Source organism: Callospermophilus lateralis, chromosome 16, assembly GCF_048772815.1.
Source record: "Callospermophilus lateralis isolate mCalLat2 chromosome 16, mCalLat2.hap1, whole genome shotgun sequence".
In the NCBI taxonomy this organism is placed as follows: Eukaryota; Metazoa; Chordata; class Mammalia; order Rodentia; family Sciuridae; genus Callospermophilus; species Callospermophilus lateralis.
The window spans coordinates 24160046-24183268 of record NC_135320.1 but is presented as its reverse complement, the minus strand read 5'-3'; the positions used below and the strand labels follow the sequence as shown (position 1 = coordinate 24183268).

The following is a 23223-nucleotide window of genomic DNA, read 5'->3' as shown; positions in this document are numbered from 1 at the left end:
CATTTGCTTTTTATCTTTTCACACAGTGCAAGTGGTGGTCGCTCTTTCCATCTCTCATAGCAGCAAGCCGATTCTGCTATTTTCTATAGCAGCATACATCAGGAGTGGAGAGGGAGAGAGTGTGTCAATTATAAATAATTCAAACTACAGTGTACAATTCTATTTGCCTGTCAGTGTTTAAATTGACAGCACACCATTATATGTTTCAAAAAAATTACATAAAATCTCTACCACAAAAGCAAATAAAGACATTCTTTCAAGAAGAAATAAAATAAGTGCAAACACCTAAAACAGGCAACTGAAGCAACTGTTGTAACCTGTAGAGAAACACAAAACATTTATAAAAGGACAAAATATTTTTATAAATAAAAGATAATGTTCTCTACTTCTGAAACATTGAGTAAATATAATAAACTTCTAAGTGCAGACTGTCTTTAGGGACCAAGGTACCATATTATTTTTAAACAAAATGCAAAAATTTCAACACATATACAAATCACCAGATTAATTTATATGACCCCCCGATATAATTTAAAAAGAAAATATTAAATTATTATTTAGTACATTTTTAGAACTATTTTATAACCAACATGATTTAAAGGGCATAGTGCAATATTTAGGTAGATGTGACATACAGTATAGATATTGTATTCTTTGCAGATATAACTTACTGTTTCATACTTAAAGGTCAAAATTTTTCTTTTCTATGTTAGCTGTAATGACAGGAAACAACACTGGCTTCTAGACACCCTGTATATGTATAAATATCTACATTTAAGCTTTAAAAATGAAAATAAATTATAAAAACAGACATCTGTCTAATTTACAAAATTTTCCTGCTCCTACATACTGTACAATACATTCAACAAAACTCTCAGCTCTTCTGAGATTTATGAAGAAAATACTGACTCTTTACTAATAAGGAAAAAACCTTTTTCAATGCTTCTTGTCTTTAGAACTATGCTCAAATAAATACACTTAACACTGTAGTTAATTTTACTGTTTCTGAAAAATACCAAAAATTAGTAGTGCAACTTCTATCTTCCTTTAGACTTCTTTTCACTGTGTTTCTTTTTAAAATGGTAACATAAGTTAATCAGCACATGGACAAAAATACTTCATAAAACCATGTGTGCTTCCCTTGGCTAATTTCAGAGATTATATGTACTAATATACCTGTCTATAACAAAACTGCAGCCTCAAGAGAATAGCAACATATATCTTGTAAAGAAAATATGTGAGAATTTACTTCTGAAATATCCATGAACATTCTTATTTTCCCATCTTGTTCTTTAAAAATAATTTTTTAAAAATCCCATCTCTTTAAAAAAAAATAAACTATGAAATTACCCACTCCTTACGTAAGTGGTTTATTAGCTTGTTTTTTTCTTTTCTTTTCCACTACTGGAAGAGCTTATTAGCATTTTGCCTACCCAGTATAGAAAAAAGATGCTAACTGTTTTAAGGCTATATTAAAACTTTAGAAGTAATTAATTGAGAAAAATTTCACTGCAACCTAATTTAGTATAGAATACAGTAAGGGAATGGGGCATTTCATCAGTTTTAGTAACAATTACAGTATTAGAGCTCTTGAAGTGCTGCTGGTAGCTGTGTAAGTACTCAGATATCTTCTTGCTTGTTCAGTCATGATAAGCTGGTCTTCTGTCTTCCCATAAACCACTGTTTCCCATTCACAATTTGACTAGGAAGAAAAAAACAACAAAAGTACTAAAATAATATTCATACCTACTCTATGATTAGACTTTTAAAAATTAATGATTTTAATTGATCAGGTATTTTATAAGTCATTACTATAAAATGTTTTGATAAAATATTTTAAAAATACCTAGAAAATATTTATAATCAATTTTTTAAAAGTCAATTATTTTAACTATCTATATTGCTTACAGGCCTATGGAGGTAGTATAAAAGTTTTTTCCCCCAACAGCTCCTCCAAAATCAAATGAGTCTCAACATGGAAAGAAATGTTAAATCTTTATTGCTTCCAACTTTTGCAAAAATTTTAAAAATAGGGGGTTATAGACCAACATGGGTGAGCCCTGGGTTATATCACCACCACAAAGAAGAAAAAAAAAGATTTAGAGAGAGGATGTAATGTCAAAAAATGAACCAAGAATGTTTTATGTCTTACAAATTAGTGAATACATTCATCACACAAAGTCAAGTTTGATTTGTTTTCTTCCCATTTAAAGAATAAAGATTACTACATTCTAGGTAGGATCTAGTATATAGTGAACTTTTTCAAAAGGTTCTATGTAAATTAAACATTGGGATTAAGAGAATGTGCTACACAAAAATCAACTCAAAATGAATCAAAGATCTGGGAATAAGGCCAGAAATTATGCAACTCTTAGAAGAAAACTCAGGGTCAACATGCTTCCATATAGGCACAGACAATGAATTTCTCAATAGGAAGCCTAAAGCTCAGGAAAAAATGCCAAGAGTTACTAAATGGGATAACATTAAATTGAAAAGTTTCTGTACAGCAAAGGAAACAGTTAGGAATGTGAAGATAGAATCTACAGAATTGGAGAAAATCTTTGCTAGCTACTTGTCTGACAGAGGCTAAATATACAGAATATTTGAAGAACTCACTAAATGCCCCCAAACCCTTCAAGTAACCCAATTAATAAATGAATTAAACAGACATTTCTCAAAGAAGAAATACAAGCAGCCAACAAATATACGAAAAAAAATGTTCAGCATTGTTAGTAATTAGGGGAATGCAAATTAAAACTATACTGAGATTTCTTCTCATACCAGTCAGAATGGCAGTTATCAAAAATACAAACAATAATAAATTCTGGAGAGGATGTGGAGAAAAAAGAACACTTTTACACTATTGGTGAGATTATAAATTAGTACAACCACTATGGAAATCAGTATAGCAGTTCCTCAAAAGACTAAAAAAGGAACCATTATATGACCCATCTATACTGCTCCTTAGTATTTGTCCAGAAGAATTAAAGTCATCATACTATAGTGATACATGCATATTCATGTTTATAACAGCACAATTCACAATAGCCAACCTATGGAACCAGCCTAAGTGTCCATCAATAGATGAATGAATAAAGAAAATGTGGTATATATACATAAAATGGAGTTTTATTAAGACATAAAGAAAAATGAAATGTCATTTGCAGGAAAATGGATGGAACTTGAGACCATATGTTAAGTGGTAATAAGCCACACTCAAAGTCAATGGTCATGTTTTCTCTCATATGTGGAAGCTAGAGAGGAAAAAGAAAAAGAAAGGTGGAGGGTGGGGATCAAATGAAAATAAAAGGATGACCAGTAGAGGAAAAAGGATCAGGGAATGAGAAGAGGGAAGGAACAGGGAAATGATGGGGAGTGATATTGGCCAAATTATATTGTTATATTTTACGTACATATGAATCTGTATCAATAAGTCTCATCATTATGTACAACTATAATGCCCCAATAAAAATGTGGAAAGAAAAAAAAAAGAGTGCTACATATCTCTTTGAAGCAGTAGCTCAAGAAAAATGGGAGGTGACCATATCTGACTGCCAATGACACTTTCAAGTAATGCTTAAATGTCAGGAATACTATGCTGCAGTTGTTATGGTATAAAGAAGAAACCCTCCTCTTCTATGAACTTATATTCTTACATTCTGTGGAGTAAGCTCTTAAGATAACATGGTAAAAAAAATTCAGCCTTTATTTGCAGCAATATACTGGCCACATAGCAACAGATACAAGGATTTTATTTCACTATTTCTGAGCCAAAAACTTTACTGGGAACCATTATAGCAATAAAAGCATGCTGACACTGCTTCCAACCACTTACTCTTTCAGGACAGCAATTAAGACTATTCATATTTATTATGGGAGAAGAGGTGCCAGAAATGGATTTAGGTATCTTTAGTTTAAAAAAGAAATAGTACTTAAGAAATCATTAAGCATCTTTGGCTACAACTCCAGTTGTATGGTTAATATGTACCCTGATGAATGAGTCTCTCAAACCCAAATCTACTTTGAGTGACAAAATAATGATGAATGTTTAGGTACTGTTATCATCAATTTCTAATTTAAAAGAAAAACTATTTGTGATCAGTAAGTCTAGAGTGATTATTGAATAAACAATAACAAAAATTACTAAAGAAATTTAGAAATCCGTACCTGAAGATTCTTTTCCAATGTGACACCTTTGGAAGTGTTAGGGTTTGGTTTCTTTCTAGTAAGTGTATATGTTTTGTTGGTTGAATTTATATCTTGTTTTTCAGGAGTCAAGTTGCACCTATTGTCATGTATTTCCAATAATGGTATCATTAATAAAGATGTTGTAAATATATTTTCTGACTAAGAGAAAAAAGAAAGAGGAAAATAAAATAACTAATTCAAAAATGGAGACAAACAAAGGGACTACTGAGTAAGTGGTAATGGAAGCCCTGTTCATTTCCCTCCAAGAAAGCATTTGGTTCCAATGCACTGTCTAGTAATATGGCAATATTAAATATTTTGGGAATGAACCAAAGATAAATACTGAAAGTTTTGCAAATTACCATTTTTTGACATTCATACATGAGAAACTAACTCCTCTCAAAATGAAACAAGTATGAAAAAACAAAGAAGCAAATAAAATATTCTTTATAGTTAATAATTTCTCTTTGCATTAGGCAGAATGATACCAAAGGAAACTATATGACTCTCTAACTGACCAAACAATAAAACTAGAAACACTAGGACTTAAAACAACCACTTAAAAAATATATTAATTCTTTACAAACCTGCATCTCTGAAATGTCTTCAGTCAACAGTTGAGTGCCTGGTTCTTCTTTTTCCCAATTATCTAAGACTAGTGACTTTCTGACTTTCTTCACAGAAGCAGTATGCTAGAATGAATAATTTACAAAAAAGCATCATAGCCAAGTCACTTGAACATGATAAAGCTTTTATTTACAATAATACTAAAATATTACCTCTTGTTTGCAACTTTTATAAGCAGGTTCATCTTCCTCTTTGAGGAATATGTCTGTTCCAGTTTCTTCTTTTAAAACTTCTCGAATATCTTCTTCCAAGAAGGCAAGTGGCTGGGACTAAATTGTTTTTAAAAGGGTTTTATAAAGTTGTTGCTAACAATTCATTTTTCTCCCTACATATAGAACACCTATCTTTTAAACTTTTACATTATTATCATAATTTTCTCCTATTGCCTATAAATATATAAATTAATTAATCAGTTTAATGGCAAGAACAATTATTTAAAAATAATATTAGGGCTGGGGTTGTGGCTCAGCAGTAGAGCACTCCCCTCTCACGTGTGAGACCCTGGGGTCCAATCCTCAGCACCACATAAAAATAAATAAAAAAAATCAAGATAGAGAGGCAAAATAATAATAATAATAATAATAATAATAATATTAACTTAGTAATGAATCCACCCAAAAAGTGACTAAAAATTTAACTAAAGTAACCTGGAAGTAATTGATATTTTTAAAATTACATTTTATTTCTAGTAACTTTATAAAAAATCTGTATCTGCCTAAAATGTCCATAGTTTTTCTACATTATTTCAAAGGTGACATCATTTATGAGAACACTGAAAACTAGAATATTTCCCAAATCAATCTGTATACTACTACCACTACTATTGTAAAAATAATAATAGCAACTAAGTACATATTACTTTGAAACTCAAGTCAAGTCAATTTATTTCTGTTGTCTCTTTCAACTTCACCATAAAAATCTGGGATGTACTTTATGATCTCCTGGGTATAAAAGTGAAAACTGAGCTTCAGAGAGGTACCCTGATCATTCAGTTTCCTAGATACTATTTTAAGTACCTGAGTATATGAAAGTAATGCTAGTAAAACTATTAAATGTACATTTTACTATTAAGAAAAAAGTTCCACTGACAACTGGTTTGCTTTCTCTAGATGACAAAAAGAAAGTAAAACTTAAAAATAATCCAAGCAAAAGTTATTTACAGGTCAAGGAAAAAGACTAACAAATTCAAGTTTTTGTTTCATTTTCAGTGAGCATCTTTTTGATTAAAAATCAAAGTGATAAAATCAGTTTGTTTTATTAAAATTAGAAAAATTCTTAAAAATAAAGAGTATACATACCACAATTTTAAGAGGTCCATATTTTTTCTCCTGAGCAGCAAGTGCATTCTTAAAAGGGGTAGGAGTTCTTGGTGTAGTACCCAATATAGATCTTCTAATAGTAGGTGTTCTAAACCTATTCAACCATGTAGAGATTTGTGTTATTGATACTACAGTCAAAAAGGCATAGGGCACACTTTCCTTGCATATGCACATGCTTTATTTAGATGTTCTAGGGCTAAAGTATGGTTGCCTAATTACAATACCAGAATTTAAATTATACTACAGAGCTATAGTAACAAAATGGTATGGTATTGGCACAAAAACAGACTTGAAGACCAATGGTATAGAATAAAAGGCACAAAGATAAACCCATATAAATACAGTTATCTTGCCAGGTGCAGTGGCCCACACCTGTAATCCCAGCAGTTCAGGAGACTGATGCAGAAGAATCGCGAGTTCAAAGCTAGCCTCAGCAAAAGTGAGGAGCTAAGCAACTCAGTGAGACCCTGTCTCTAAATAAAATACAAAATAGGGATGGGGATGTGGCTCAGTAGCTGAGTGCCCCTGAGTTCAATCCCCAGTACCCCCCAAAAAATAAACAAACAAATACAGTTTTCTCATACTAGACAAAGGCACCATAAACATACATTGAAGAAAAGATAGCCTCTTCAACAAATGGTACTAGGAAAACTGGAAATCCATATGTAGCAAAATGAAATTAAACCCTTATCTCTCACCCTGCACAAAATTCAAACTCAGAGTGGATCAAGAACCTAGGCATTAAATCAAAGACCCTACACCTACTAGAAGAAAAAGTAGGCCCAACTCTCCATTATATCAGCTTCAGAACCAAATTTCTCAATAAGACTCCTAAGAAAGTGCAAGAAATAAAATCAAGAATCAGTAAATGGTATAAAACTAAAAAGCTTCTTCACAGCAAAAGAAACAATCAAGAATGTGAAGACACAGCCTAAAGAATGGGAGAAAATCTCTGTCACCTACACCTCAGATAGAGCATTAATCTCTAGGATATATGAAGAACTCAAAAAACTTCACACACACACACACACAAAAAAAAAAAACAAATAACCCAATCAATAAATGGGCAAGGGAACTGAGCATGCACTTCACAGAGGAAGAAATAGGATTAGTCAACAAATATACGAAAAATGTTCAACATTTCTAGCATTAAGAGAAATGAAAATTAAAGCTTCACTAAGATTTCATCTCACTTCATTCAGAATAGCAATTATCAAGAATACAAGTAACAATAAATGTTGGTGAGGATGTGGGGAAAAAAGTACAATCATACATTGCTGCAAATTGGTACAACCACTCTGGAAAGCAGTATGGAGATTCCTCAGAAAACTTGAATGCAACCACCATTTGACCCAGTTATCTCATTCCTGGGTGTATACCCAAAGGACTTAAAATCCGCATATTATATTGATACAGCCACATCACTGTTTAAAGCAGCTCAACTGACAATTGCTAAACTGTGGAACTAGCCTAGGTGCCCTTCAACAGATGAATGGATAAAGAAAATGTGGTATATATACACAATGGAATATTACTCATCCATAAAGAAGAATAAAATTATGGCATTTGCCAGCAAATTAATAGAACTGGAGAATATCATGCTAAGTGAAATAAACCAATCCCAAAAAATCAAAGGCTGAATGTTATCTGGGATATGTGGCAGTTAACACACAACAAGTGGAGTGGAAGGAAGAACATAAATTCAATGAATTAGACAAAGGAGATTGAAGGGAAAAGAGGGAGGACAGGAATAGGGAAAACAATAGAATGATTCACATAACTTTCCTATGTTCATACATGACCAGTGTAATTCTACATCATGTACAACCATAAAATGGGAAGTTATACTCTATGTATATATGTCAAAATACACTCTACTGTCATGTATATCTAAAAAGAATTTTAAAAATTTTAAAATGAAATTTTAAAAATGAAACATAAGCAATAAAAACAACAAAAACAAATTTGAGCTATATAAAGACAAGAGTAGTTATATTTTTAAATGCAGTATTGCTATTTTCCTGGAATAGCTGACTCTAATGGTCAGTATTTTTATACTATGTTTTGCTCATAGGCTGATATCTATAAATCCTGAGGTATTGCTCATCTTCTCCCTGTTTGCTTTTAAGTGTGTTCATCTCAATATTAAATAGAATATTATAGATTTAGTTTTCCACAAAAGGACTCTAGTGAAATTTAAACAGAGAAATCCATTAAATATAAAAATTTAATGTAAAAATTTTACTTTTTAGGTTGTCTATCAGCATGAAAATAAAAAGGTAGTTCATTATAACTATGCATAAACAGAATTTTCTATTATAATTTGTGAACACTTATATATTAGATTAAATATCTTGCTTTAAATTTTTAAAAAATCATTTATACCCAGATTTTTGAGTCTGTTTGAGAATGTGTGCATTTTTTTTCCTAAATTATTTTCTTCCTAGCCTTGCTGGGTACAGTAGTAAATGCCTATAATCCCAGCAGCTAGGGAGGCTGAGGCAGGAGGATTGAGAGTTCAAAGCCAACCTCAGCAAAAGTGAGGCATTAAGAAACTCAGTGAGACCCTGTCTCTAAATAAAATACAAAATAGGGCTGGGGATGTGGCTCAGAGTGCCCCTGAGTTCAATCCCTAGTAAAAAAAAAAAAAAAAAAAAAAAAAAAAAAAAAAAATCCTAGACCAGTCTTGGTAGGACTAGGTGGAAGAAGTGAGCAGATGGAGAGGAGAACTCGAGAGGAAAACTCAAGAGCACTACATAAATTGTCTTAATTTCGAGAAGTGTGGTCCTGACAATCACTTAAGACAATGTAGTTGATATAGCTGTCAGGATGGACTCTCTTTAAAGGAATTCTTTTACAGAATATCATTGTGACACTTTTCTCAAATGCATATCTTTAGTAGTATTTGATTACTGTAACATAATAAAAGAGATGCACACCAAAAAAAAGGTTGCCTAAGTAATTATTATTCCAATCCATCATCTTAAAATGAGGGGAAAAAAAGGACTAATGTCAGAAAAGAGTATTTAGAAGGTTGTTTTGCTTGCAATCAAACTTTCACACTACATTTAGCAGGTTTCCAGTGTCCTAGGGATAAAATATTAGGTTATGACTTTATAAAAGTTCTAAGTCCTGCATGGATAGTGATTATAATACATGCTAAGTATTTGGACAAAAATCTAATCTACCCTTAATGTTTTACTTATCATTTTCTCTAATACAATTATTCAGTACCTACTTACCCTACATTTTCCTTTTGATCTTTGGGAGTTGTTTCCTTCTGAAGAGGAGTTGTAATGAGAACTTTTTGCCCACAAATAGGGGTTGACGTAAATGAAGGGTTTTCTATATTTAGTTGTTCATTACCAGGACATGTGTTGAAAAACTAAAAAGGGAATACAGTTTAAAGGCAAGTTTCAGAATATCAAAATTTATACACAAATATTAAATTGATAAGACTTTCCAATTATTTTATTTGCTTTAGAAAAAGATTATCAATAATATTCCATGTACACTCCACTTCACGAAAATAAAGCTCCATAAAGGCAGTAACTTTTGTTTTGTTCACTGCTCCCAGCACTTAGAACAGCATTTAGCATGTAAGAGGCGTTCATGAAATAGTTGTTTAACAAAGGTTCAAAAGTTATATAGAAAAGTACCAAAATTTTTAAACAAAAGAGTATATTATTAAATATGGATCTGTAGAAACTGCTGTTAAAATGTAAGAATTTTGTACAATATAACTGAAGTAGGTCAGTTTTTAACTGTTATTAATGATCTTAAGTGGACTTTTCTATGAGAGTACCATTAATTCAGAATATAATAGCAGGCTGGGCACAGTGTGATCACCTGTAGTCTCAGTTACACAGGAAGCTGAGGTAGGAGGATCACTTGAGCCCAGGAGTGTCTGGGTAACAGAGCAAGACGAAATATGAAATACAGCTATCTGGAAAATTTGCCTATCTAGAACACAGCATAGAACCTTGGAGCAAACGAAATTTTTATCACAGAATCCATTTTCTAAATTACATAATGTGCTCATTCAGTCATACAAATATGAAATACTAATTTTTGTGGCCAAAAAAAAGAAGTGGAAGTTGCTTCAGGACTGCTACTTTTAAGTGGAATGAATTCTAGCTCTATCATTCCTGTATCCTAATATTTTAATTACTTTACCCTAAGATTAGCAATCAAACCCTCTTTCACAGAATAGTCTAAACTCTTTGCTTTGGGGACATAAGCACCTTTCAGACACTCTCCACCACAGAATTTACACTTCAATAAAAATTGCTAGCAGGCAAAACTCCAGAAAAGGAAAACTACTAGTGTGCCCAAACCCATTTTCCCTTTCCTGAGATGTTCTTTAACGGAGGGCTGGGGAAGAAGTAAAGGGAGGCACTATTCACATTATAGTCTATGTAAATGGTGCCCCATAAAGTATGAGGGCACAATTTTCAGAGATCACAATAGCTCTGTGCTACCAGATCCTATTCATATTCCCAACCTCAAAACATACTTCCAATAATATCCCAGCATTCTCCATGTTTGTTTGACCACTAACCTCCCTCCTTGCCCCATAAAACTTTTGGGGGCATCCTAGCAGCTCAGGAGGCTGAGGCAGGGTTTATTGTTGTTTTTGTTTGCTTGTTTTTAGTACTGGGGATTGAACCCAGGAGGTACTCTACCACTAAGCTAGTCCTTTTTTTTTTTTGGTCTTGAGACATGGTCTAAATTGCCCAGGCTGGCCTTAAACTTAAGATCCTCCTGCTTTGATATCTCAAGTAGTTGGGATCATAGGCATGCACCACCACACCTGGCTCCCCTGCAGAACTTTTTAATCTCTGTCAAAACACTTAAAACAAGCAAAAGCTCCATCTCTTACTAGGACATGTGGCTCAACTTCAAAATTTCATTCTATCCAACTCCTAAGTTTTTTTTTGAAAGATTAACTGAGATGCTATAACAAAGGTGACGGCACACAGCTTAGAAAATAGCAAATATTCAATATGAATTTATCCTAGTGTAAACATCTGCTGTTCAGGGACATTAAAAGAGAAAGCAGGTAGTTCTGGAGATCCTAGAAAACCTCCTAACATGAGATTCTTATAGTAACCAGTTGTCTTTCTTCCAAAGAATGTTAAGAAGGAAAACTTAACAGGTAAACTCAAACCTAAGTTACTCTACATAGATGAGATCTCTTTATTTTTTGTTGGATATATCTGTTGAATAATCAAGGATCAACGAGTCAGACTGGATCTCAGTCTTAGCCTGTATTAGATAACTTTGGGCTGGTTCTGTTTCCAGGCTGATGAGTCCTAGACAGATATGGAACTACATAATAAAGAAAATGTCGCCAGGCACAGTGGCACACACCTGTAATCCCAGCAGCTCAGGAGGCTGAGGTAGGGGTTCAAAGCCAGCCTCAGCAAAAGTGAGGTACAAAGCAACTCTGTGAGACCCTGTCTCTAAATAAAATATAAAATAGATCTGGGGTGTGGCTCAATGTTTGAGGGCCCTTGAGTTCAATCCCCAGTACCCCCCCAAAAAAAAATAATGAAAACATCCCTTTTATCTTTAATAGTTGCAGCTACTATACTTTGTGAGACACTTTCTGATCTGAGTTTAGCACTCTCATGTACACAATCAAACACATCTGTTTTTATGTGTTATCAAAGCAACTAATTAGGGGCTGGGTTTGTGGATCAGCAGTACAGTGCTTGCCTAGCATATCAAGGCGCTGGGTTCAATCCTCAGCACCACATAAAAATAAATAAATAAAGGTTTTTTTAAAAAAGCAACTGATTATTAATAATGATACTAAAGATCTACTTTAATCTAGCTCATCAACACTTGAAAACATAAATAAAAACATTACTACCTGTGAAGGAGAAAATGGTAGTGTTTTCACCGGTGTGTGCTTTAGTGCTGTATTACCGCCATCGTTGAATGTGCCATCACCAAGTTCACTGTTTGGGGACTGACCTATTCGCATTCTTCTCTTCTTTCTGAGTATAGTTGGTGGAGTGCTAAATTTTGCCACATTTGGGGATGTTAAAGGCACAGCCTCATTGTCTCCACCATTACAACTGTTTTTTTTCCCTTCAAGTACAAGACTGACATTAAATTGACATTCCATGGCTCCTTCATTGTGTTGAATTCGCATTAGTTTAACTGGAGTAGACTTGACAGGAGAAGCAGCAGCATCAGAAAGATCAAAACTGGTAACATCACTCCATGCTACAGGATCCTGCAATAAATTAAATTCTTAACTAAAGTTAATGTTGTAACCTAGTTTAAACCTGATCTTGGACACAGGATGGTATTTCCACTGAGTTACTTAACCATTTTTATCAGTAGAAACAGTCTTTACTCAGACATCTTTTTTAAGCAAGACCATCAAAGAAGAACAGAAATATAACATGGAACCAAAACATAACATGGAAATATATGTGTACTTTGGTTTAAAAAAATACATAAATATATATATATATATATATTTTCTATATGTACAAAACAGATTGATGGAGTACATCAGATTAATTTTGAGTTATATGGGGGATTTTAATTTTCCTCTTTACAGTTTTCTCTAGCTTCTAACTTTCTCTAATGCACTTGTACAACTCGTTTTACGGTTTTCTTATACCAATTTGAAACATTCCAAAATATTATTTCATCTCATTCAGTAGCTGAAGTTTACTGTTTAAAGTATTTTATATAAAAAGAACAAATTATTATCAAAAAGTATAATTTATCATAAAATTTCATATTCTACTTCCCAGGAAAACAATATTAAAATCTGAACAATCATTTGGTAATATGTATGAAATATCTTTAAAATGTTGATCTTTGTATACTTTGATACTTTGATATATACTTTGATCCAAAAATTCAATTTAACCTAAAAACATAGACATGATTTTGCACAAAGTTTTACATAAATTTTTTGTTATTAGTAATATTGAAAATCTAGATTTCCCCCCCAAATGTTCAATAATAATAGCATACTAGGTAAATACATTTCTTATATTCATCATACTATAAAGCCTACTAAAATTTAAGTTTAAAAAACAGTTTAGAAAATAAAAACATGCTCATGATATAAATAGAAAACAAAAGAAACAGAAACATAACATGGAAATACATGTGTACTTTGGTTTAAAAACATATATATAGGGGCTGGGGTTGTGGCTCAGTGGTAGAGCGCTCGCCTAGCACGTGCGAGGCCCTGGGTTCGATCCTCAGCACCACATAAAAATAAATAAGTGAAATAAAAGTATTGTGTCCAACTACAATTAAAAAAATACATATATATATTTTCTATATATACAAAACAGACTGATGGAGTACATCAGATTAATTTTGAGTTATATGGGGTATTTTAATTTTCTTCTTTAAAGTTTTCTCTAGCTTCTAACTTTCTCTAATGTACTTGTACAACTTGTTTAATAAAAATGAATTCTATTTAATTATAAAAAATATTTACAAGACACATACTTAAGATTTACTTATTTATTTTGCCAAAAGATACTGCAAAATAGAACAAAATTAAGTATGGCACATATAAAGTAATGCCTAATATAAAACTGGTCACTGCCCATTAACTGAATTTCTGAACATGAAACCATGTTATCTAAAATTGAATTTTTGATAATTTCACAATTTTAAACTTACAGATTCAATAAGTTCCAAAGTTTCTGCAAATTCAGGGATGGTCTGTAGAGAAGATAGCACAGCATTTGCCTCTACAGCTAGGAACTTCGTGGGCGAATTCTGCTGAGCAGATGCAGTTTGATTTTCATCCATACCATAAAACTCAGTAGCATGTTCCTCAAGGCTATTTAGAGTATTAGACATGCTATCATCCATGAGGAAACTACCAGACCAGCTAGAAAAGCTTCCAGGTTGCTAAAAGTACAAAAGAAATTTGAATATTATTTGTTATTCATATTTTAAATAAAAGTTTTTTCTAGAACAATATACTTCATATCATATTAGCTAAATATACAGTAGCAAATATGTTCTTTATTCAAAATTGGTATAAGATTTATTTTCATTAAATCCTATACCTTCACTATATTTATTTTTTTAAATTTTTTTAGTCATAAAATCATGGTGAGATAAAACATGTATTTATATTGTCACATAAATTCTAGAGCCCTAAAATCTGATCTTTCTCTTCCTTTCTAAATCATTTCCCAATACTTCCACTTACAAGTCCTCTTCCCAGGGAACTCAGCTGTAGTACTTTCAACTCCCTAAAGAGTAATGCTTTTTTGCCCTGGAGTGCCTTTACAAAGATTTCTGCTCACTTTATTTACAATGTTCCCTAACCCACTGACCAGGGAAACTTCTATTCTTCATTGAAGATACAATTCAGATATTGGGAAGTACTCCTATGATTACATACTTTTATCTGCTCCATAATGTCCTAATTCATCGGTCTTGCTAATATATAATTATTCCATCTTTCAAGAATGAGCTCAAATAGGACTTCTTCCAGGAACCCTCTCCAATGTGTTCCCATAACATTTCACAATTTATTTTATCATATCGATATGATATCTTGTCTATGTTCCCACAGCAAAATATATCCTTTGATATTAGGGACTCATTTTTCTTTATTTCTTTAGAGATGTACCCTAGAAAATGTATTCATTTTGTAAGCCTAGCTTCCTATTGTCTTATAATAAAAAATTAGAAGAGGGCTGGGGTTGTGACTCAGTGGTAGAGCACTTGCCTATCATGCGTGAGGCATTGGGTTTGATCCTCAGCACCAAATAAAAAAACTAAATAAACAAAATAAAGGTATTATGTCCATCTACAACTAAAAATGTTTTTTAAAAAATAGAAGAGACTCTGAAGACTCATGAATGAGAAATAATATGCAAAGTATATAGGAATGTCCAACACAACTTTCTGAGATGATGAAAATGTTCTACATCTGCAGCTGCTCAATATGGAAACCAGTAGCAACTAAAATACGGGTAGTGAACTGAGGCTAGTGGCTGTCATATTGTAGAAAGCACACTGCCCATCCCAACTCATAAGAAATTTAAAGCTATCCTTTGATTTTTTTTGTCAGTGATGCTAACCTATGCAGACTTGTCATTAATTACCCTACACTATGGATTATAAATTTTAATTAAAAGTAAAAATTTCCTTGGCACTCAATAAGTAATGCCTCAGAGAATGGGAGGAAGGAAGGAAAAGGGGAAGTACTAAGGTCTAAATTAGAACAAATTATATCTCATGCTTGTATAAGTAATGTCAAAATGAATTCAATTATCATGTATAACCAAAAAGAACCAATTAAAAAAAAAAAACCTGGGGGCTGGGGTTGTGGCTCAGTGGCTGAGCACTTGCCTAGTATGTATGAGACGCTGGGTTCAATCCTCAGCACCACATACAAATAAATAAAAATAAAGGTAAATCAACAACTAAAAAATATTTTTTAAAAAACCTGGTTTATATCTGTTTGCCTTGAGTTCATAAATATTTTATTATTATACAAATGAGATGCATTAATAATCAGATAAGTCCATTTCTGATCATTAATACTGTTTCCTAACTTATAAGAGATTTAAAGCCACTCTTTGATATTTTTGTCAGTGTTGCTACCCTTTGCAGACTTGTGATGTTACCCTACTCTATGGATTATAATTTTACTTTAAAAGTTAAAAGTAAATGAATATAAGGACATCAATGTAATTGTGATGCTAATTATTACTGGTTTCTTTGTATATTAGATATATTTATGTCCTCAAAGTATACAATTCTTTTAAAATATAAAGAGTGGGAAAGCACTTTATTAAGCTGGTGTCCTCTAAACTAAAATTGTCGTAGCAGTAGTGTCCTTCAGATTTACATAAAAATAACAAATTTAGTTGGGGATCTACTTATATCATTTAATGTTTTGTAACTGGATATCATTAATAAATAATAAAGATTTTATGTTATTCTTTACACTGGGATGGGAAATTAAATGTATTTTTGGAAGGTTAAAAAATGGTTCCTATTACTATTACACATAAAATTTGCTAAACTGTGCTAAAGATTTACAGTAGCAAGCCAGGCATGGTGGTGCACCTATAATCCCAGTGGCCAGGAGGCTGAGGTCCTAAGCAACTTAGCAAGAAGCTGTCTCTAAAAAAAAATTTCAAAAAGGTTCAATCCCCAGGACCAAAAAAAAAAAAAAAAAGATTCACAGTAGCAAAATATTAAGTTTCAAGCTAAATAAGGTGAAAAAACATTGTTGCAAAACAAGTTCCATCTATTTTAAAGTTTCCTAAATATAAAACAAATTAAAACAACCTTAGTTCATTAGCATAGCTACCTTCTCAATTAACAATAACTTTCAGGAGAAAGCTTCCAAACGATATACCTTTCAACTGATTTTTCAGGTGGGAAAAAGATTCAAAAGATAAAGAGAGAAGTCATTGGGCCAAGAGGAAAAAACCACAGAGTTGTAATCATATAAATCTAAATGTGACTCTCCAAAAACATTTCAGCTACTTAACAAAATTAATGAGGATTACCAAGAATACACAACAAAAACAGATACAAGAGTAGAACATAATAGATCCTCAGTTAAATGGTCATTGTTATCACATAATTGTTTAAAATAAATATGTGTGTATGCAGCTTGTTCTATTGGCAGCAGCAACTTCCTCTCTGGAATTCAAAAGATTCTTCCTTATTCAACCAGATCTTTATGAGAGTGTATTTTAGATAGCAAGTTTTAAAAGAAATTAGTAACTTTCTCCCTTTTTTAATGCAAAATGTAATTGTGATGCTAATTATTACTGGTTTCTAATTAGTTAGTTATATTTTCCTGGTTAAAATAAGACTACCATTACCATTAAAAATGGTTTTAACAGCCCAATGAGGTAGCACACACCTGTAATCCCAGCTGCTCAGGAGGCTGACAGGATATCAATATTTAATATCATATTAAAATCAAAAGTAGAAGTGAATATGCTTTATACCTGATAAAAACTACAAAAACATACTTATAAAGCATTCTAACAATAAAATAAGCTAATTTCTTACAGAAGGAAGTTGCTTTCACAAGTTCAAAGCCAGCCTCAGCAATGGCGAGGCGCTAAGCAACTCAGTGAAACCCTGTCACTAAATAAAATACAAAAAGACAGGGCTGGGGAAGTGGCTCAGTGGTTTAGTGTCCCTGAGTTCAATCCCCAGTACCCTGCACCCACCAAAAAAAAATTTTAACATGATATAATCATTACAAATGTTAACTCTTTGTTATTTGTAACTTAAAAAAAAAAAGTAAAAACGCTAAGTACACTTCACGTCTTTCTATTTGCCTACAGTTTTTGCAGTTTCAAAACAAAAACTCTTTTCCTACAGTATATATCTCACCTAGTTCAATTAATAAATATTCTTTTAAATAACCACTTAAATAATATAAAAATATTACCAATTTCCTCATAATACTATTTCAAGATCTCAGGTTATTCCTAGTCATTTTCAATTCATTCATCCCTCCGTCAATAAAATCCTTTTCTAAACACAAAAAGACTCAAGATATTACTTTAAACTTTTAAAATTATTAATGAAGTATAAATTTGTTTTTTTTATCTTAATCCATCTAGCATGGCTTGATTAATTCTACTAGAATGGCCACTATTTATCCCAGTTTAATACTAAAAGTTATTCTCATTAACCATATCTCAGACAACAGTTTTCATACCTAGTAATCAAATCAACATTAATACAAAATTTTTTCTTTTGAAAGTTTTTGAGAGCATAATTTTTTATGTTCCCTTTATGCATATTTTTATTATTACTTTTTCTAATTTGCTGAATTCATATTCTAAATAGTTAGTAAGAAATTTTTTTCAAAAAGAATTAAAGTAATGTCCAAGCTCTATTTTTTCTATTGAAACCATAATTATATGGAATATCTAAAATAAACTCAAGCCAAGCGCAGTGGCACATTGCTGTAATCCCAACAGCTCAGGAGCCTGAGGCAGGAGGATCATGAATTCAAAGCCAGCCTCAGCAATTTAGCAAGGCCTTGCCTCTAAATAAAATAAAAAGGGTTGGGGACATGGCTCAGTGGTTAAGCATCCCTGGGTTCAATCCCTGGTACCAAATAAATAAATAAATAAATAATCTAAATTATACATATATGTCACAAATATAGATAGAAGATTTTACTCTAAGTCTGCTTGAAATTTATGACTCAGAATATCTTTTAAAAATATATCCTAATACAGAACACTGTAAAACACACTCAGAAAAATGCATATCAAAATCAGGCAACCTCAAAGTTGCAAATTAGAAAAATTATTTCTATACCATATTAAAATCAGAAATTAATATGCTTTATACCTGATAAAAACTATAAAAACATACTTATGAAGCATTCTAACAATAAAATAAGCTAATTTCTTACAGACGGAAGTCTCTTTCTTCTAACTTCATTCTCTGCTGACATAAGAAGCATCTCAAGTTCCTTTATTTTCTTTTCCTTATCAGGATCTTCATCAACAAAGGGTTGCTAAACCAAGTTAAATAAAAGAGAAAAACAGGTTACTTACACAATTGGTTTATTATTAGTAGTGTTCTAATTTTATTTTCTTGTATACAACCTAAAATATATTTTCTCTAATAAAGCTTAATATTACTAAGTCCTAGACACTAGATATATCACAGTCCCACTAGTATTTAAAAGTGTGCTGGTAAAATTAGCAGAAAAGATTTGAATGCATTAAAAAACACTGTATCATCCATACAAGTTGAAAATTTTATGTCTGGAATATATTAGTTTATTGAATTGTAATATATATTCTATTCTATTAATACTATTAGTTATTAATACTATTAGCAAATGATTGAATGCTTTAAGTTGAAAGAATGAATCACCATACCAGTGCTGTCATCATCTTACATTTGTACATTTTATATTTTCAAACCCACTTAAATACTCTTTCAATATTACAATACATAAATAGGACTGTTTCATTTTTATCCTAGTTCAACAGATGAGGAAATAAGCACTATTCAACTTAAAAAAATATATTTGAAAGCATTTCCTTCATTTTTTAAAAGGAAATAAAAGTTACCTGAATAAAGGCAGAAGTAGTCTGAACATGTTCTACACAATTGCCTTCAGGTGACACATACTGATAACCAGGGATCTAAAAATTAAAGCATTACTATTACACATATAACACTATGCAACTTTTTAAAATCTGAGGCAAATGACAAAAAATTTTGATAAAATGTCAACATTAACAACTTATAAAGCATCTCAATAATTTTGCAAATTCAAACCTGCAATAGTTTCCTATCTAGTAACTACATCTCTGTTCCTAGAATCTAGAGAGAAAGCCATAACACTAGGAAAACCCCAGTCTCTTAGATTAAATATGAGAATCACTTAGTCTAGTTTTATCAATCAATCCATCTATCTATTATCAACATTAACCAACAAATTATTTTTTTAATCTGCTACAGAAGTATTGCTCTATTTCATGGGAAAAAAAATATTGTTTCTATTTATCAGAGGAAGGGACTAGTCCATATAAAGCTTTCACAAGGATGCTTTTATCTCCTAAATTCCTCCCGTACCACTTCATGCCAATCTAAGTAGAAAGAAAGGAAAATAGACTAGTTTTACATTAGTTATCTTGGGAAAATAATAATAATTACTCATGTACTTTTAATAGATGCTCAGAGCATCATTTTGTTTCATTTCTAAAACATAATACAAGTAAAGCTGGAGGCTATAAAGGAAGGGTTCTTGTGTGAGAGTGTCTAATAATGATCACAAGTCGCAAATAATGATCACAAGTCGCAAATGTCCTGAGTTAATTTGAGTCTGATTTCATAGACTTACAAATATTCCTATCCTTCTACATTGATGAACTTGATTTGTTTTTCACTGATAAGATTATAAATTACTGTCCTTATGGTTTTCAGAGACTGTCTGAAATACTAATTGTTTTGTGCTAATTATTTACAAAAAAGTAATGCTTTGCTGCCTTTGTTGTCTTAGCATGATGCCCTGTCCAGTCACCTGCCATCAGCCACTGTGGACCTCTGGACTACTCTGATGCTGAATGCCCTTAACTATCCATGGCCCACCTGATAGAGAACAAGGACTTTTTGATTACTTCCTCCAACTTTGCTCCCTCCTAGCAGGAAGCAGTTTAGAGATGTTGTTGCCCATTTTTCCATAGAAATGGAATATAGAAATTGACAGTGAGGAAATGTAACAGTAGTCCACTTTATGCTTTGAATATAACCCTTGCTGTTCTGCCACACGATTTATTTCTTAAATGAACATGTTTCTTTCTCTTTCTCTCTCCCTGCTCCTCCCTAATCTCTTCCCCATCCTAGGCAGTTATCTGTATCAGAGTACACACCAACCATAGGAAGGAAGTAATCCAGATTTTGGGGATGGTACCAGAATTTATCAGGGGGGACTAGCTTCCAAATTAATAACTGAATTACAACTCCAATGGAGAACTTGTGGAATGTAGCCTTTAAGTCACCACTTTAAAAGCCCTTGTTTCTGCTGATGGGCAGAATTACAGTCTTTTGGGATGGGAGTTCCCTGTTTTTCTCCTTTGCTAGCAAAGCAATAATCCTTCATTTTCCTTTTTCTCAAAAAAATAAAAGGGGAGGCTGGAGTTAAGAAAAAGGGAGACAGGGGCTCAGTGATACAGTGTTTGCCTCACAAAGGTGAGGCACTGGGGGTTCGATCCTCAGTACACATAAAAATAAATAAAAGTTAAAAAAATAATTATGAAGCTGTACCTGAGCAGTGGTGAAAATATTTTAAATCAAACAAATATAAATATGAAATTGTCTACTTTCTATAATGATCTACCTAAATCACCATCTACTGCAAAAATCACATATTACTAGCAGAACATTTATAATACTCAATTAGTATCACTTATTACTTGGTAACACCAATAAATTAGAAATTTCTCTTTCTCAAATATTTCAAAATTTGAGACAGTATTTCAAACCACTGCATTTTTTCTCTAAGTACACTTTATAATAAAATTAGAATTACCCTCTTAATTGTTTAAACTAATTGAACTATAAATATATGAATCTAAGATTATTAAAAGGGAAAAAATTCTTAAAATAAATGTCCTTATAGTTCCAATTTTTATTGAGACTGCTAAATTCCCCCTGGGTCCAAATAATTTTTAAAAATTATCTTTATACATGTTAAAGAGATAAATGGTAACATTTCTGAGATAGAAAGAGAAACTTTCAAGTTTATGTTACTAAAATTTAAGACTCTAAAGAAAAATGTAAAGAAACAGACAATAAAAACCTTAAGGTTCAATATCAGCAGATAACTATACTGTCTTCACATTTTCCTATTTGTAAACTAAAAATTTCATTACTTTAAATGGTTCTTTTAACAGTATGTCTAAAAAACAATGTCCATGGGCTGTATTTGTAGCTCAATGTTACAGCACTTGCCTTGCAAGTGTGAGGCACTGGGTTCAGTCCTAGCACCACATAAAAACAAATAAAGGCATTGAGTCCATGTACAACTAAAAAAATTTTTTTAAATGTCCATAAAATGTACAATAAAATAAAATTTGAGGTATAGTAAGCACAGATTAACACCTTGACCTACTTTATATTTTGGTAGATACTACTAAGTTCTGATATAATCTTTATATTTTACATGAAAAGAACTTAGGTTTATCACAAAAAAATGGCATTAACAGATAGATAGGAAAAGGTAAAACAAACCTTATGAAGACTCCTAAACTAAATTCTTGCAGGTAGGAGGATGCACTGCAAGGAACAACACAGAACTTGCCCTGTTTTGAGTTGGTAATCTCTATTTTAATGAATCTGCCTAACAAAGACTACAATCACTCAAGTCATTGGTTATTAGAGGAAAACAGAGCTTAAAGACATCAAATTATTTACTATACCTCCAAAGTGATGGCTTGAATGATTTTTTACTATTTTTTCCCTAGACCATTTTCTACACACCGATAAGACTACTACAATTATGCGTAATATTTTTTAAGTGGAAACTACACTATATTTGTCAAAATTATGACATTTTATTTTTAGTTTGGAAATGTATGTCTTTCTCCTCCCTTAGTATATGTTGTATTTGTCCTATTAAGAAATCAAACACCTTTTCCATATATCAACTAAATAAATTTTTTAAAAATAAAGGTATTAAAAATATGTGCCTGAACAGGTATGTAAAATTGATTCTGGGTTTGCAAATGGTCCATAGTCGCACAAGGTTTGTGTTGAAGTTTTGATGAAGATCTTTCTGATTTTATTCCATCTTGTAAGTAGCCCTCCTGTTCCACTTTTCTTCGCATAGTAGAATTCCAATGATTTTTGATAGAATTATCAGTCCTAAGAAATAAAAGTGTTTAATTTGAAAAGGAAAAAAGGATTCCACAAATTTTAATACTGTATAACTTGCACAAAAAGCTTAAAACAAATTTCTACAACTGATGAAATCAGATACTTCTTTAAAAATTCTAAAGATAAACGGTATGTCTATATGTCAGGCACAGTTTTAAGCATCAGAAATACTTCAGTGAATAAGACAAAGAAGGTTCCTACTCTCCTGAACTTACGTTCTCATTAGAAGTGTGGTCATAGGGAAGGAAGGAAGAAAAGAAAAACCAAAAATAAGAAAAAACCAATGCAGGGGCTGGGGCTATAGCTCAGTTGTGGAGCGATTGCCTTGAGAGTGTTAAGGCACTGGGTTCGATCCTCAGCACCACCATAAAAATAAATAAAGATATTGTGTCTGTCTATAACTAAATTAAAAAAAATACCAATGCAATGTAGATAATTAAAGTAGGATGAGAAAAGTGGGTAATGGGTAATTTTAACGAGGTGGTCCAAGAAGCCCTGTATGAGGTAACAGTGAAACTAAGATCTAAATTATGAAAATGACCAACCATATGAAAAAAGAAAAAAAGAGCATTCCAGATAAAGAGTATAGTGAGTGCAAAGACTAGGAATAAACATGGTCATGAAAAGTAAACCACAAATTACAGAATCCTAGTATTCTTTTTTCACTTCTTAGAACAAAATATTTATAGAA

The 23223-nt window shown here is 32.1% G+C and overlaps 1 protein-coding gene and 1 non-coding gene across 3 annotated transcripts in view; one reads left to right on the top strand and one right to left on the bottom strand.

Moving 5' to 3' along the window:
- Positions 1 to 1573: 1573 nt before the first annotated feature.
- Positions 1574 to 23223, bottom strand: part of Mybl1 (MYB proto-oncogene like 1) — a 36971-nt gene continuing 15321 nt past the window's right edge. Inside the window, exons 6-16 of one of the 2 annotated variants that reach the window (XM_076835972.1) lie at positions 22346 to 22520; positions 19223 to 19297; positions 18553 to 18657; positions 13806 to 14039; positions 12013 to 12381; positions 9377 to 9519; positions 6114 to 6228; positions 4968 to 5084; positions 4776 to 4880; positions 4168 to 4347; positions 1574 to 1702 (exon numbers count right to left, since the gene is read on the bottom strand). In XM_076835972.1, the coding sequence (XP_076692087.1) occupies positions 1574 to 1702; positions 4168 to 4347; positions 4776 to 4880; positions 4968 to 5084; positions 6114 to 6228; positions 9377 to 9519; positions 12013 to 12381; positions 13806 to 14039; positions 18553 to 18657; positions 19223 to 19297; positions 22346 to 22520 (1747 nt within the window). The remainder of the gene's footprint in view (positions 1703 to 4167; positions 4348 to 4775; positions 4881 to 4967; positions 5085 to 6113; positions 6229 to 9376; positions 9520 to 12012; positions 12382 to 13805; positions 14040 to 18552; positions 18658 to 19222; positions 19298 to 22345; positions 22521 to 23223) is intronic. The other variant, XM_076835973.1, reaches the window with a different exon arrangement.
- Trnaa-agc (transfer RNA alanine (anticodon AGC)) lies at positions 13312 to 13384 on the top strand. The gene has a single exon. It is a non-coding gene; the product is annotated as a tRNA-Ala (tRNA).